The sequence below is a fragment of the Papio anubis genome, chromosome 2 (assembly GCF_008728515.1).
Source record: "Papio anubis isolate 15944 chromosome 2, Panubis1.0, whole genome shotgun sequence".
NCBI lineage: Eukaryota > Metazoa > Chordata > Mammalia > Primates > Cercopithecidae > Papio > Papio anubis.
In genome coordinates this window covers 77,745,957-77,760,159 of record NC_044977.1, presented here as the reverse complement: position 1 = coordinate 77,760,159, position 14,203 = coordinate 77,745,957, and the positions used below count along the sequence as shown (strand labels likewise).

Here is a 14,203-nt window from a genome sequence, read left to right as displayed (position 1 = left end):
TGGAGTTGCACATATATGATTCTAACATGTGGATGCTGGATGTCATCGAGTGTCCTACTGGACGCTCAGACCAGTTAATGGATTGTGGATGGGGCCATTATGTCTTGACTGAAAGGTAAGGAGGCCTTGTGGGGTGGTGACGGCTCTTGAATAGCATACAGGACAAGAGACTAGAGAGTCACTGACTACTCATTTTATTTTGAACCTGGCTTCTTTTCTCCGGGCCTTGATTTTTCCACCTGTCAATGATCAAGAAACCTCTTTGTGTCATACAATTTCGTTGCTAACAAGTCACAAGCATTTTATAGTGTAGAAGTTGAAAATGTGGACTTTGGAATTAAACAGGGTCGTGTTCAAATTCTGACTCTACAACTAACCAGCTCTTTAACCTTGGGGAAGTGACTTAACATCTTTCTACTTCATGAATTTCTATGCATGAATGCGTAAGTTCTTATTTCATTGAAGTAAGAGGCACATTTTAACATTTCTGAAATCCGGATGCATCTTATGTTTGATAGCATGTCATAATATAGTATATGAATGGCGCATCTTATAATTGATGGACCTTTAGATTCAATGAAATATGGTAATAAAACACTTATCTCACAGGGTCATGGTGAGAATTAAATGAGATATGCATAACTACTTAGCACATATTCAGTTCTCAACAAACAACATTTATCATCATCTGCAACATCACATCTTTTTTTCTGATAGAAGAGAGAGACACTGATTTCATATTTGTGGGTTCACGACATATTTTAACACATCCTTTTTTTTTTTTCCCAAAATCTTTCTTGGTGACAGTGTTTAAAACACGTTTCTCTTTGTCCCCATCGCTTATTGTAAAGTAGAGATGAGGTGCTAGTCCACAGAATAATCTGGTCTTGGAAACCCTGATTCATGCACCACTGAAACAAAAAGGGTGGAAAGGCTGGGTGTGGTGGCTCATGCCTGTAATCCCAGCACTTTAGGAGGCCAAGGTGGGTGGATCACTTGAGGCCAGGAGTTCAAGACCAACCTGGCCAACATGGTAAAACCCCGTCTCTACTAAAAATATACAAAATTAGCGGGGCGTGGTGGTGTGTGCCTGTAGTCCCAGCTACTTTGGATGCCAAGATAAAAGTATTATTTGAACCCAGGAGGCAGATGTTGCGGTGAGCCAGGATCCTATCACTGCACTCCAGAGCAAGACTCTGCCTCAAAAAATTAAAAAATAAAATAAAATAAAATAAAAGAGAAACACTTAGTCCCTCATGTATAAGACATGAAGCATGAGATGGTCCTTGTCTCAGAATGGCCATCTTGTGGGGATGAGATTCACTATTATTGAATTCACTATTATTATTGGTCCCTTTTGGAAGACTGTGGGGTGGTGGCTTGGCTCTATGTTTTAGTGGGTTTTACCAGCTTGGTTCTCTTTCTCTCTTTCAACAAGCCTTAGATCTGTAGGAAATTTGCCTGGAGACAGAGAAAGATACAAAACCTCAACATCACAGAATCTTTCTGGAAGTCCTTTCGATAGATTTGACCTGATCTAGAAGGTTTCTGTCAATTGGAGAGAAAAAAAGTCCACAGTTCTTTGACAGCCTTGGGGAAATCTCAACTGCGCTTGGGAAGACTTTACAATGTAAAGATTTTGTCAATGATTCAGTTCCAGAAAGGACTGCTCTGTTAATTTGTAGTCTTCCTATGTGAAAAGTGGTAGGTATTATACTTTTGACCTTATCCATTGAATGAATGGATATTGTCTAAGTGCTCACCACATCAGCTAAAAAGTCTACATGGTAGAAAGAGACAAAAATGCATGGTATTTAAATTCAGACAGACCTGAGTTCAAATCCTGCTTCAGAAAGTTACTTATCCTGTCTGAATCACAGCTCCTTCATCTGCAAAGGGTGCAAAAATAAAGCCTTCCTTATGAGTCTAAAGTTAAGATTGAATCAGAAGCCCTTAGCACAGGGCCTAGGCCCATGGATTCATAGGAGGCTGCTCTCTTCTCTCTCTCTCTCCCCACCTACCCATCATTCATCCATCCACCCACCCACCCATCTACCCGCTCTCCTCTCCTTTCCTCTCCTTTCCTCCTACCTATTTCTCTATCTATCTATCTATCTATCTATCTATCTATCTATCTATCTACCTACCTACCTACCTACTATCTATCTACCTACCTATTTATTCTGTCTATATCTATCTGCTGTCTATCTACAAATCATCATCTGTCTGATTTTGCAAATCCTTGGCATATTTGAAGGAAAAAGTTGTTTTATTTCAAATTCCAGTGGAATCGTTATGATGCTCAGAAAATTATGCAAGTATTTAGCCAAGAACTGAAGCAAAACAGCAATAGTAGTGTAGACTTTCTCAGAGCTTTCTGGTTCAGAATGTGTGACGGTTTAAATGGAAATGTATTTAAAATAATAGAATTCATTTGCAGGAGTCACAGCTTTTCTTTCATAGACTAGCAGGCTTTTGCATCTTTTTTTGGAGGTACTGTAATTAAATTGAACATTTAATTTCTAATAATGCCACCAGACATAAAGCATAAGTCCACCAAAATGCCATCTGCATAGCCCTGTAGATTCTTTTTTTTTTTTTTTTTTTGAGACGGAGTCTCACTGTGTCGCCCAGGCTGGAGTGCAGTGGCCGGATCTCAGCTCACTGCAAGCTCCGCCTCCCGGGTTCACGCCATTCTCCTGCCTCAGCCTCCCGAGTAGCTGGGACTACAGGCGCCCGCCGCCTCGCCCGGCTAGTTTTTTGTATTTTTTAGTAGAGACGGGGTTTCACCGTGTTAGCCAGGATGGTCTCGATCTCCTGACCTCGTGATCCGCCCGTCTCGGCCTCCCAAAGTGCTGGGATTACAGGCTTGAGCCACCGCGCCCGGCCAGCCCTGTAGATTCTTAAAGCATAGTCTGACTAAAGGACTCAGCAGCTGTCCATATTTCAGTCCCCAGTATTCTATCCACCTCCCCACAATTTGCACGTGTAACTCCGGTGGTGCCTTACCACCTCCATACAGTTGGTTATGCAGACCTATCCATGAATTTGTGCTCTATTCTCATTAAGAAAATTGAAAGGGGAGGGAAGGGGTATGAAAGAAAAAATTTAAAGGCCAGGGAAGAAGTAATTGTGATTATGATTGCAATTGAGACCTGATATACTTAGAAAAAACTTCACTATACCAAGCTTCAAACCCATCTCTGCTTTAACCTTAACTTTTAAGTCCAATTCTACCCTATTCCCTCTCTTCAGTCCTTTCTCTTAATTCCTGCTAGTGTGATTTTTCTGCAGTGTAAACCACCAACCTATCCCTTTGCATAAACAGCCTTCAGTGACTCTTCATCACCTTTGCAGTTGAGACCTGTGGAATCTTTCCTCTGAAAAAATCCATATGCATGCAAAAGTTGGCATGATTTTCAAGTTAAGAAATTTTGAACCACGAGATACAGTCTGAACTCAGCATTATTATGGCATAGAAAGACCTTTGAAGTCCTGTCCCTGCCTACCTTGCCATCATCAGCACCCACCCACTACTATCATCATTTCACTCTGTTTTGCAGCTATGTTGAATGAATTACAGAGTAGTTAAAAGGGTGGCTTCTGCCTGGGCTCAGATTCCAGCTGCTCCACTTATACTTCTGGATGTGTGTTTTTTAAGTTCTGTGCCTCCGTTTGCTCATCTGTACAATGGGAGTAATAATAGTTCCCTCTTATAAGGGCTTTTGAGGAGAAATAAGTTAATAATATGCTTAGAATCATACCTGGAACACGATATGCATTAAATAAGCATTCATTATTTTTTATTAGCTATCTGGTTTTACATATTTGCACATATTACTATCTTGATGTAGGATGACTTTCCATTCCCAATCCTAGCTCCCCTTCATTTATTCTAATTCATCTCTCAAGATGCAGTTCAATCCTTACCATCTCTTGAAGACTTCCATGGTTTTCTGACAATGCCCCATCCCTCTTACACATAACTCTACCAATAGGCTTTGCAATATACTTATTTACATATATACACCCATTTGCCCACATACTCCATGAGGCTAACAGCTATTTCCCTCTTGTTTACATAGTCTCTGGCTTTTAACACTGTACCTGCTACAGGGTAGGCTCCCACTAACCATTTGTCTAATAAATGAATGAATGAGTGAATAAATGATTGAATAAATATCTTCCTACCAGAGAGAAAGGTTCATGTGTCTTGAACATAGGTTTATGAGTCTTCAAATACTTATCGGTATCCCTATGCTTGGAATGTACTCAGGAATGCTTTCCGAATTGTTTTGAAATGTGCTCAACTGTTAATTTGGACTAACTGATAGTTATTTTTGACAACCCTTTAGACTATAAAAACGATGATCTGCATTCTAATTTATTAAAGTTTTAAGTCAGACCTAGTCTCAAAATAGGATCAGAAGTTTTGGGACCAAACAAGAAGAAAATTTCCAAAGCCAGAACTTTCCAAGAGCTTTCCTCTAATAAAACTTCCAGCAACAGCCCCTGTTTGGTCATCCTGTCCATGCTTCCTGCTTTATCACGCGATACATACAAGAACAACATGGACACAACTTCTCTCTGTCTTGGCTGATAAACATTCATCAAAGAACACGAACTTCTCAATAGGGCAGAAAACAGAAAAAAGAAATGAAAAACAAAGAGGAAGATTCATTTGGTTAAATAACTTTTTAAAAAATGCACATGAGGCCAAATCACTGGAATCCTATAACCAAGGATGAAATGAAGCTCTGCAGCAAACCAGAATTCTATTCCTTTAAAGCTTATGCCTTTTCAGAAATTCTGCTCTATAAAGGTCAACATCTAATGGGCATGAGATGTATTTAGACAGCACAAATTAACTCCTTAAGTATTATTGCAACTCCACATGGCTCTCTGGGAGTACATACCTTAAGGAGCTATTGAAAAACAAAAACAAAAACTGAATATAACTCAACAGTCCTGATAATTTATAATGCATATACAATTGGTTCACCTGCATCCTTTTGATTCTCTATTTGAAAGAGAGAGCACAACAAGGAGAGAAGAGAGAGAAACAAGAACACATATGCAGAATTAATGAGCAAGTGGACCAAAATGCCCCCCACTTATGTGTGATACATGATATTGGAAAGAAAAAGTTGCCCTTGGGTTCCCACTGCCCCAAAGTTTGGGGGCCAGCAAAAAAAGTCTCCTTCACAGAGGTGGAAAATGCTGCACAAATAGAAAATTAGTAAAATTAAGTTTAATGTGAAATCAAGCTATGAAACATACATGAACTCTCCAAGTGACAATTAAGTCATATGTTCTAGGCAAAGTTTAGAGGACAAGGACAAGTCAAAATCTCCAGAGGGAACAAGGAAAAGCTTCCCAGCTTGATAGAGAACAGACAGGAGGCATATAAGATCTAATTTTTACAAAGAATGGACCACCTGGTGTGATCTCATACCCATAATAATTTGGCATCTTAAACATGGAAAAGAAGGCATGATTTTGCCCCAAATGTCCTTTATCTGACACCTAACGCATTGCTCCCCAGCCTAGCTGCTACCTTTTGATTGTGTACCAGTGACAAGCACTTTACAAATTAGGGTTACACACAAGCAAAGTAAAAATGCATTCAGGTCACAGACAGAGAATAACTGAAAAACTTACAGACAAATCTGAGTTTATCACAAACAAATGGCTTAATTGTCTAACCTGTTTTAGGCTGCTAAAAAGTGACTGGACTTCTCACACTGGGTTTCACAGACAGAACCAACAGACAAGCCAATGCTAAAAAACTTGAAGCAAGGAGAGTGAGTTGGTTTGGATCTGGATTTTCTTGAAATAATGAAAACAGAAAGAGTGAAGACAGCATGGTGAGGAGGTGGTAGGTACTCACGAATGGTTAAATCCATCACTTGGGAGGCCAAGCAGAAGACAGGATGCTCATACATTTCTCTCTTTTTCCCTATAAAAGAGGATTTGGGCATGCAAGAGGCTTAGGTCAGAGGTAAAGAGGTTAAAGGTCATAGGTTAGAGGAAAACGTTACATTAGCTCAAAGGAAAATAGCCACAGAGTATTTTGGGATAAACACAGGATAAAAGAAAAAGGAGCTTCAAAATTGGAGATCTACTGGATTAACCATTCAGCATGCCGTGAGTCACGAGAGAGATTGTGACCATGATTTTACACGTCTCTTTAGAGCTGTTTGCAAGAATACAATGACCAAAACATCATGAGTAAAGGGAAACAAAATTTCATTGATTTAAGGCTCCAAGATACTAAGGATTTCAGACTTTAGTATCTAAGGCTCTTGAGGTATTTCTTCATAAACATAGTCTCCAGCAATATTACTACAACTTCTTTCCAGAATTCTCAGATAACTAAGCTGTTAATTCTCACAGAGGGGCTCAAATGTAAAAAGTGAAAGATTTCTTCTCTGCGGGTAGGATCAGAGCCTTGTAAAAGAAAGTTGTCTGTTAGTAATATCTTTCAGGCTGCAATGTCTCAGCCTATGGTGGACTATGTTCATGAAAGAAAACCTGATACATGCAGCCAGAGGATGTTGGGTTGTCTGAATTAACAATCCCAGCATGCTTTGAAATTGGTGTCTCAGACACTTTTGCAGAGGTCACATTAAAGTGGCTGAGCCAATCACGGACAAGGAAGGAGAGAAGCGGAAGAGAGCAGGTAGTGTGCAATGAGGTACTTCTCTGAAAAGAGAGTTGAAAAAAAAGAATTGGTTTCTTCAAAGAATCCCCAGACCTAAAAGTCACAGTGCAAAAGATAATTAACACAACCAAGAAGAATTGAGGCACAAAAGGAAATTACAGACCAGCTGATCTACTTTGGAAATGAATGCATTTTTACTTACAGATCTTAAAGTTTGTTTTTGGATAGATTTATCTGAAAGAAGAGAGCAGATCTTACCAAAAGACTAGTAATAGCTAGACCAAGACCTATGAGGCAGCAGCCATGGCAACAGAACGTTTCTTGATCCCATCCCATCTCTGGCCTTGCCTAGAATTGTTAGGTACCTGGCTGACTTTACCAAATACAACCAATCATTACATCCTGGGACAGTAAATGCTGGAACAATTATTTGCTAATATAGCCCTTTAACAACCTCTTTTTCCTCTATTTTTGTCACTCATTACCAAGTCAAGAGTTGATAAACATCCTTTTGGTGCCCAATTCTTAAGTGTTTCTCCCTGGATGCATAACAATGAATTCATTACCACTGGTACACAATTTGCATTGTCAGACAGACAAAATTGAGAGAGGGAGGACGTGTAATGTACAGAACACTGTGAATTTGACATATTCTTAACCTAATTGTCTAAGGAAACAAGGATTTTGGCAGAGTAAGTGATGGGGTCTGGGTGGTTGGTTAGTTTCTTTTCCCCCCAGTTGTCTTGAGGCAGACAATGCGCATTTGCTAGTTTTAGTCAGGTGTCATGTTTCATGTGTGAGAGAACATCAGATTCCAGAATGCGGACACATTGAGTTTTGCACACAGAACTTCCACATTTATACACTTACACCACTGGTCAAGTTGGGTGTGACTTTCAAATCACCCTATAGCAGCCAACAGGGTAACAATGAAAAGTGATTAATACCTTCATGAATGAATAGATCCCAAAGAACCATATCTTCTCAAGTAGAGTTTACTCAAAGCGCCTTTGGTGATTACTGGGTCATCAGTGACCACTTCCCTAAAACTTGAGAGGGCAGTGGTAACAAGCATCTAAGGTCTGGTGTAACAACAATGAATGAGATCTAAAGCCAACCTGGAGCCATCATAGATGGCTCAGCACTAACCTGCCATTGAGTTTGAAACACTACCAAAGGACAAGGTACTTTCAGGGGCAAGAAAGAGGCAAAACCTTGATCTTGCTCTTTGCAATTCTTGTATTGCTTCCAATGGTATCAGCAGCGGACAACAGACTGCTTTATTTTCTTCTGTTTAAAGAAGGTGGCAATTCTAGAGAATTCCTTTATAGGAAAACATCAGCCACAAAGCCGACACTTAGGGCCAACACAGACTCTCAGAAGGACCTTAGTTATCTGATAACATCCTGTTTTCAATATTGTTCCCTTACAAAGGCTGTTTTCTGAGCCCCTGTGATGTCTTTTAATTCATTTCCTTGGCCACAGCCAAGGAAACTTCCACATTTCAAGTGCTTCCAGGTTTCAGCTTAATATACTCAGATGGACCACTGTTTTCGGGTGCCCTTCAGAAAAGAGAAAGACTTCCCCAGGGAGGCATAGCAAAATTTAAATTCAAAACTGGGGGCAGAAGGGAGCCTTACCTTCGATTTTGGCATACTCTGAGAGCCGAGAATAGTTGACTAACGCAGCCTGTTCCAGACATTTACGGATGACTGTTTTCACCTCCTCTTGTGGCACTGGGGTAACAATATCTTTCATCAAAACCTTCAAGTAGGAAAAAGAGGGATAATTAAGAAGGTTCAAGCAAATGTGTCACTCATCCATACTTCTTGGAAGTGTGAAAGTTTAAAATCAGTTCTTTGTGACTTAATACGGATTGAGAGCCATGCTTAAAGAGAAAGCACCAGAATTGCAAAGCATTGGCAAAGGCCGCCCATTAATCAGGGAAGGGCTAGGAACATATCTTCTGTACATCCCATTTGGGAGTTTGAAGATAAAATATCAAGAGTTTTGGCAGTTTCCTCGCTTCTATTCTGATATTTGATGAATGGTAAACAAATCCTATAAAAATTACAACTAGGTCATTCAACCAAAACATTTCATTACAATTATGCTTATGTCTTTTTATATATATGTGATCTATCTTTTACTTTCATTCTTACCCTTTCCAAGAGTGAGAGAGTAGCTTTCAAAGCACCTTCAGGTCGACCAAATGGAAAGCAATACCTAAAAAAGACAAAATTCTTCAGGTTGCCTAAATTATTACATTTTAGCATGAAATATGCTGCAATTTGATTCCTATAGCAACTCTCTCTGAGGAATGGAAAATGCTTTTTATTTTGTCACGTTGTGTTATGTTAATCTGAATTCACACCATATATGTGTGTATATAATGTATATATGTGTATGTGTGAATAATGACTAAAGAGGGACTCTGCAAATGTCTGCAGCAGAAAAGAATATTCAGAGTGGTGACATAAGGCTCTGTTTAGATTTCTATTGTGAAGGAGAACTATTCGTTAGCTCAAATGTGACCTTATATGTTATTATCGAGACCGGCATTAAAAAAGTATTAGTTGGAACAGGCTGAAATTCAAATATACTTACTTAAGACCCCAAAAGATCGATATATGGAATAGAAAAGTGGATTTAGAGCAAATTCATGATTCTGCTAGCTGTCCTTCCCTGCTTGTGGTTTCCTATTGTTATGGACCTTCTGCTACTGGTAATGCATTTTACACATAGTGTATGGTCAATAAAGATTTATCCAGGAGGATTTTGATGCCACAGAAAAAAACTATGTCAGGTACCACTACGAGTTCCAGTGACTGGTTTCAGGTTGTCACCGGCCCTTCAGAACACTGTGCCTGGGACAGAGAGACTAGTATGGCTACTGAAACCCGGACTATCTTATGTAAGCATCCCACTTCTTCCACTTGCCAGCTGGATTGCCCTGGGCAAGTTCCTTAACCTCTCTCAGCCTCATTTTATTCCTGGTTTAAATGGGGATTATGATAACTAACAAAGTTGTTATGACATGAGTTAATACTTCTCCAGCCTCCAGTTCTGTATCGGTATATAGGAAGTATTTAATAAACAGGAACCATTAGAAATGCTATTATTATTTTTCAGTTGCTGTTTCAGGATCTCTGGTCCAGAACCACCAGGACAGCACTAAAAACACCTAATTTGCTCCAAGGGAGAAGTGGGCTATGTGGCGTAAGGTTCAAGCGCAGAACCTGCTGGCTCTCTTGAGTATGCAGGGGAGATTCAACCCACCCAGGCTGATCCAAGGTTCATTCTTTCCCTGTGTAGCCAGCTAGTCCTGTTTCTGAGGTAGTGGAGAAAGTGGAGACTCTCCTAGGAGTACCACTGCCTTCCTTCCTTGTTCACTATGTTCTGATTCACAAGATTTTTTATTTATTTATTTTTACTTAGGACCCTTGAAGAAGCTTCAAATTCAACATTTTATAACAGACTGATGACCAGGGTGAGCTCAAACATGGAAGAATTTGTTCTTTAAGTGGAAATAACATGAACTTAAGAATACGAAGTTTCCTGGTTATTGTGGAACCATGTCTGATTGATTTGCTTGTTCTACTCAGTTATTTCGAAATATCCAATGCATCCTCTGGTAGATTTACAGTTTTGGAAAAACTAAGCCCTTTAGTTTTCCTTCCCACTCTCATCTCCTAATTAAAACCCTCCAGCCCCAGATCCTTACCTAAAATGTGTAATCTGATTTTCCAGCAGAACTCGGAGCCTCTCTTTGATTTCTTCAAAACGTTCCTTTTCTTCAACAGTCACAGTTCCGATTCCATCAGGCCTGAAAGAAGACATGTCATGAAATGACGGGAACCTCATATGCTGACACCATCAAATCAAATCTCTAGCAGGAGGAAACTGTCCATTTTAGAAGAAACAACTACAATGATCGATGTGACCTAAGGAGAAGCCCAGCTAGTCAGGGCTGGCTTCCAAAGCGGATGGGTTGTGTTTGGGTTATCATTTTGGAAACATGTGCAGAGCTGTAGCTCATTTCGTGTGAAATGGTAAAATGTACAAACTGGTGGCTTGAAGGTTAAGTCCAGCCCCCGAACTTGTTCGGTTTGGCTCACAGCTTTTTAAGAAATTTGAACCAGTTGCCAACATTTTTTTAAATTGGGGAAGTTTGAGAATGCAATTCTGATTTCTGTTTTCTTGAAAGTTTGGAACAGCTGGCATTATCAATTGGTGGCTAACAGCTTCTTCTGTACCTGGGACAGACACTCACCTGGTCCATATTGCTAAATTGTAGGTGTAAATTGTAGGTGTAGGTAATTGTATTACCATATTGCTAAATTGTAGGTGCTTGGGTTTGGGGTCCCTAAATTACGCACAAAAATTCCTACAAAAATCAGGTGACCTGTGTTTGTCTTTCCCAGTGTTAAAAGTCTTAAATGGCTCAATTTCCTGCTTATAACTACAGATGTTCAGATTTATTTAAGTGCTCATGTATTCATTGAAGAACAAACCACATATTTTCCAATTGTAGCAAATCGTTACTCATTGTAATAAAAAGGACTCCAGCTTAAATAAATGATTTCAGTTTGATCATTGTATTCTCATGGTTCTGTGCCACCTTTAGGTGTGTACATATATCCTCTATTTGTTATGGACCATTCAAGTTGAAAATATAAAGGGAGGATACATATTTATAGCCCAAATTTATCTGTTCCAAACTAAATGCAGGATAATCTGACCCATTCAGAGCCTTCAGCTTCCCAGATCTCATAGTGACTTGTTTTGACTACTGGCTGAGCCAGTTTGCAGATTGGTGTGTCACCATAAAACTTCTATTGGAACATTCTTCAGTTTGCAAATGCAAGTCATCTTGAGACCAAACAAATGGTCTTATTTATAGGCCTTCTCAAGGATCCAGCATAAGTTGGGAAAATCCTTTATACCAGACCAGTCTGACTGCACAAAAGACTTGGCAAATGACAGCAATGTACCTCCTGTTACGGGTTAATCGTCAGCTTTCCTTCTTTTTTGATAATAAAAACACCCTATTTGAAATATGAGAAAATTTCGTCTCCCCCACTTTATAAAAAATACCCCCAAACAGTAAAATCCTGTTCAGTCCATTTCTTCATACTCTTCCAAGGAAAGGAAGAATGATAAACAACAGGTAGGTTGTCTTCAAATTCTCTGGTAAATCTCAAATGTTAATTTACAAAGTTTATTTAAACATTTTTTTAAGAGACAGGGTCTTGTTCTGTTGTCCAGGCTGGGGTGCAGCAGTGTGATCATAGCTCACTGCAGCCTTGAACTCCTGGGCTCAAGTGATTCTCCTGCCTCAGCCTCTTGAGTAGCTGGGATTATGGGTGCAAGCTACCATGCTTAACAACAACAACAAAAGTTTTTCACATGAAATGTCCATGAATCTACAGTTAGATATCAGGATGAATTTATTGGCCTCCACAAAACACATCATGCTTTTGTTTGTAACTTTTCACGTATATGCTACAATCTACAACTTCCTTAAGCTGTGGTTTTTAAATTTCTTTAACCAAAATTCAGCTTGTTAATGAACTGAACACATATTTGTTTATATAATTAGCATGTGCATGCACACACTCAACTGGGGGAAAAATGGAGCAATTTAAAGCATTTTGTTTCTTGGTGGCGAATTAACCTAGAGAAAAATGCTGTTAAATATAATTTTACAGTTCAGAAAGGGTTTACGTATCACAGCAAAAAGCATGGAGACTGTTTAACATGAAGAGCCAGGATATGTGTGGTCATTGTTAGGAGATAAATCTCTCTGTGAATAAAACCATTCATTCATTACCCTACAAGCCTTCTAAGGCAATTAGGCAATTAGAAGGCAGCTTTCTGCTTTGTGTCTGAGATGATAAAAACTGAACATTTAGTGTATGCTTGGCCTTCTCCGTCAATTCTCACTATAAAGGATATTATTACAAACCTAACATTGGATTATGTTTTTTCCTTTTGTCCTCATGATTCCCATTTGTAATTATTAAAAGTATCAGATAGCAGCTTCTGCTTCCCTGATAACCTCTCCTCGGACTACTTTCTGAACACCATTAATCTTGCTATTCCAATAAAAGTAAACAACTAAAAATTAGTGTTGTTGTCTCTTACATTTGCTTCTTGATCGCCCATGTCAGCGTGACTACTTCTATTTTAAATAAAACAAACTCACTTGACTAAGTCTGTAAGATACAAGTACAGAGTTCACCCATAAAAGCAGGTGATAAAACAATTTGATGTCGAATGATTTTGACATAAAATGTAAATTTGTTTGTAACTGCCAGAATTGCTCTGAAATGGTATTGGTAACAGGTGATGCTGCTTTACCAAGTGAGGAAAAGACATGCAGGAATAGCAATTTGTCAAAGATCACAGGTTGTAATCAGGTCAGTTAAAAAGCAAAAAGATCCTCTTTTTGCGTTTGATTTTGCTTCATTGTTTTAGAAAATTCGTCAAACATCAATTTCTTGTTCATTGACCCCTATAATTCGGCAGTGTTAACTATACAGTTTGGATAGATTTCTATAGAGTTATTAATTGAAAAACTCAGGTTTCGTGCTTTGGAGAGCACTGTTTTTCCACAGAAGCAACAAGATACTTTTTCTAGAGCAGTGGTTCTCAAACTTGAGTGAGCCACAGCATCACCTGGTGACAACCTGGATTGGTGGGTCCCCTGAAGTTGTTGATTCAGTAGAGCTGGGGTGGGGTTTGAGAACTTGTATTTCTAACAAGTTTTCTGGTGCTGCTAGTGCTGCTGGTTCGAGGACCACACTCTAAGAACCACTGTTCTAGAGAAAAAAAAAAAATATTAGGTGGGTGGTTCTTCCAGTGGCAGAGAGGGTTTTGATTCAGGGTTCCTGATTTCTCTTAGGTTGGAGTGGATTTGGAACCCAAGATATTCTGCAAGAGATACATGATATTATTTAACTATGAATCCTTTCCAAAAGTGGCATTTGTATTGTTTACAAGGTGCCATTCCAAGTAGTGCTGGTTGCAAAATAAATAGTAGAACTATATTGGTATTTTCAGACGCCATGCTTTTGTTTTGTCTTTCTGAAAATATTTGGGGGTGATTCTACAACTGTCATAAAACTAGTTCTGCATCTTTTTCCTTTCTCAATACTAACTCACTTAAGGAGACACAAAGAGTGAAAGAAGAGGAGGGGTGAAGCTGGATTTTAAACTGCGAGCTAGAAAATTCCAGGCTGATATGTGTCTCTACATAGAACACCTATCTAGAAGCCTGACTCTCTCACCCTCTTGTGTCCTGACCGTGAATATTCTGGTCTTCTTGCTTTCAGGCTCCTTAGCATCCATTGCCACTTTCTAAGCCCTGGATTTGGAGGAGTGGCCTCAGCCACATTCTGACCACTCTCGTGTGAGGGTAAATCGAGCTGCCCTTCCCCTACTATTAATGCTGAAGGGCTTCCTAGAGGCCAGCCCCTCCCTTTCACAGCCACTCCATATCTAAGGTGGACTATGGCCTCAGTTCAGCTACCAGGA

At 39.4% G+C, this 14,203-nt stretch overlaps 1 protein-coding gene across 3 annotated transcripts in view; it reads right to left on the bottom strand.

Moving 5' to 3' along the window:
• The window catches only part of CADPS (calcium dependent secretion activator), a 494,204-nt gene that overhangs the window by 112,259 nt on the left and 367,742 nt on the right, over positions 1–14,203 (bottom strand). Inside the window, exons 15-19 of one of the 3 annotated variants that reach the window (XM_009200406.4) lie at positions 10,389–10,490; positions 8,827–8,890; positions 8,305–8,428; positions 5,891–5,959; positions 5,003–5,020 (exon numbers count right to left, since the gene is read on the bottom strand). In XM_009200406.4, the coding sequence (XP_009198670.3) occupies positions 5,003–5,020; positions 5,891–5,959; positions 8,305–8,428; positions 8,827–8,890; positions 10,389–10,490 (377 nt within the window). The remainder of the gene's footprint in view (positions 1–5,002; positions 5,021–5,890; positions 5,960–8,304; positions 8,429–8,826; positions 8,891–10,388; positions 10,491–14,203) is intronic. The other 2 variants (XM_009200417.4, XM_009200423.4) reach the window with 2 other exon arrangements.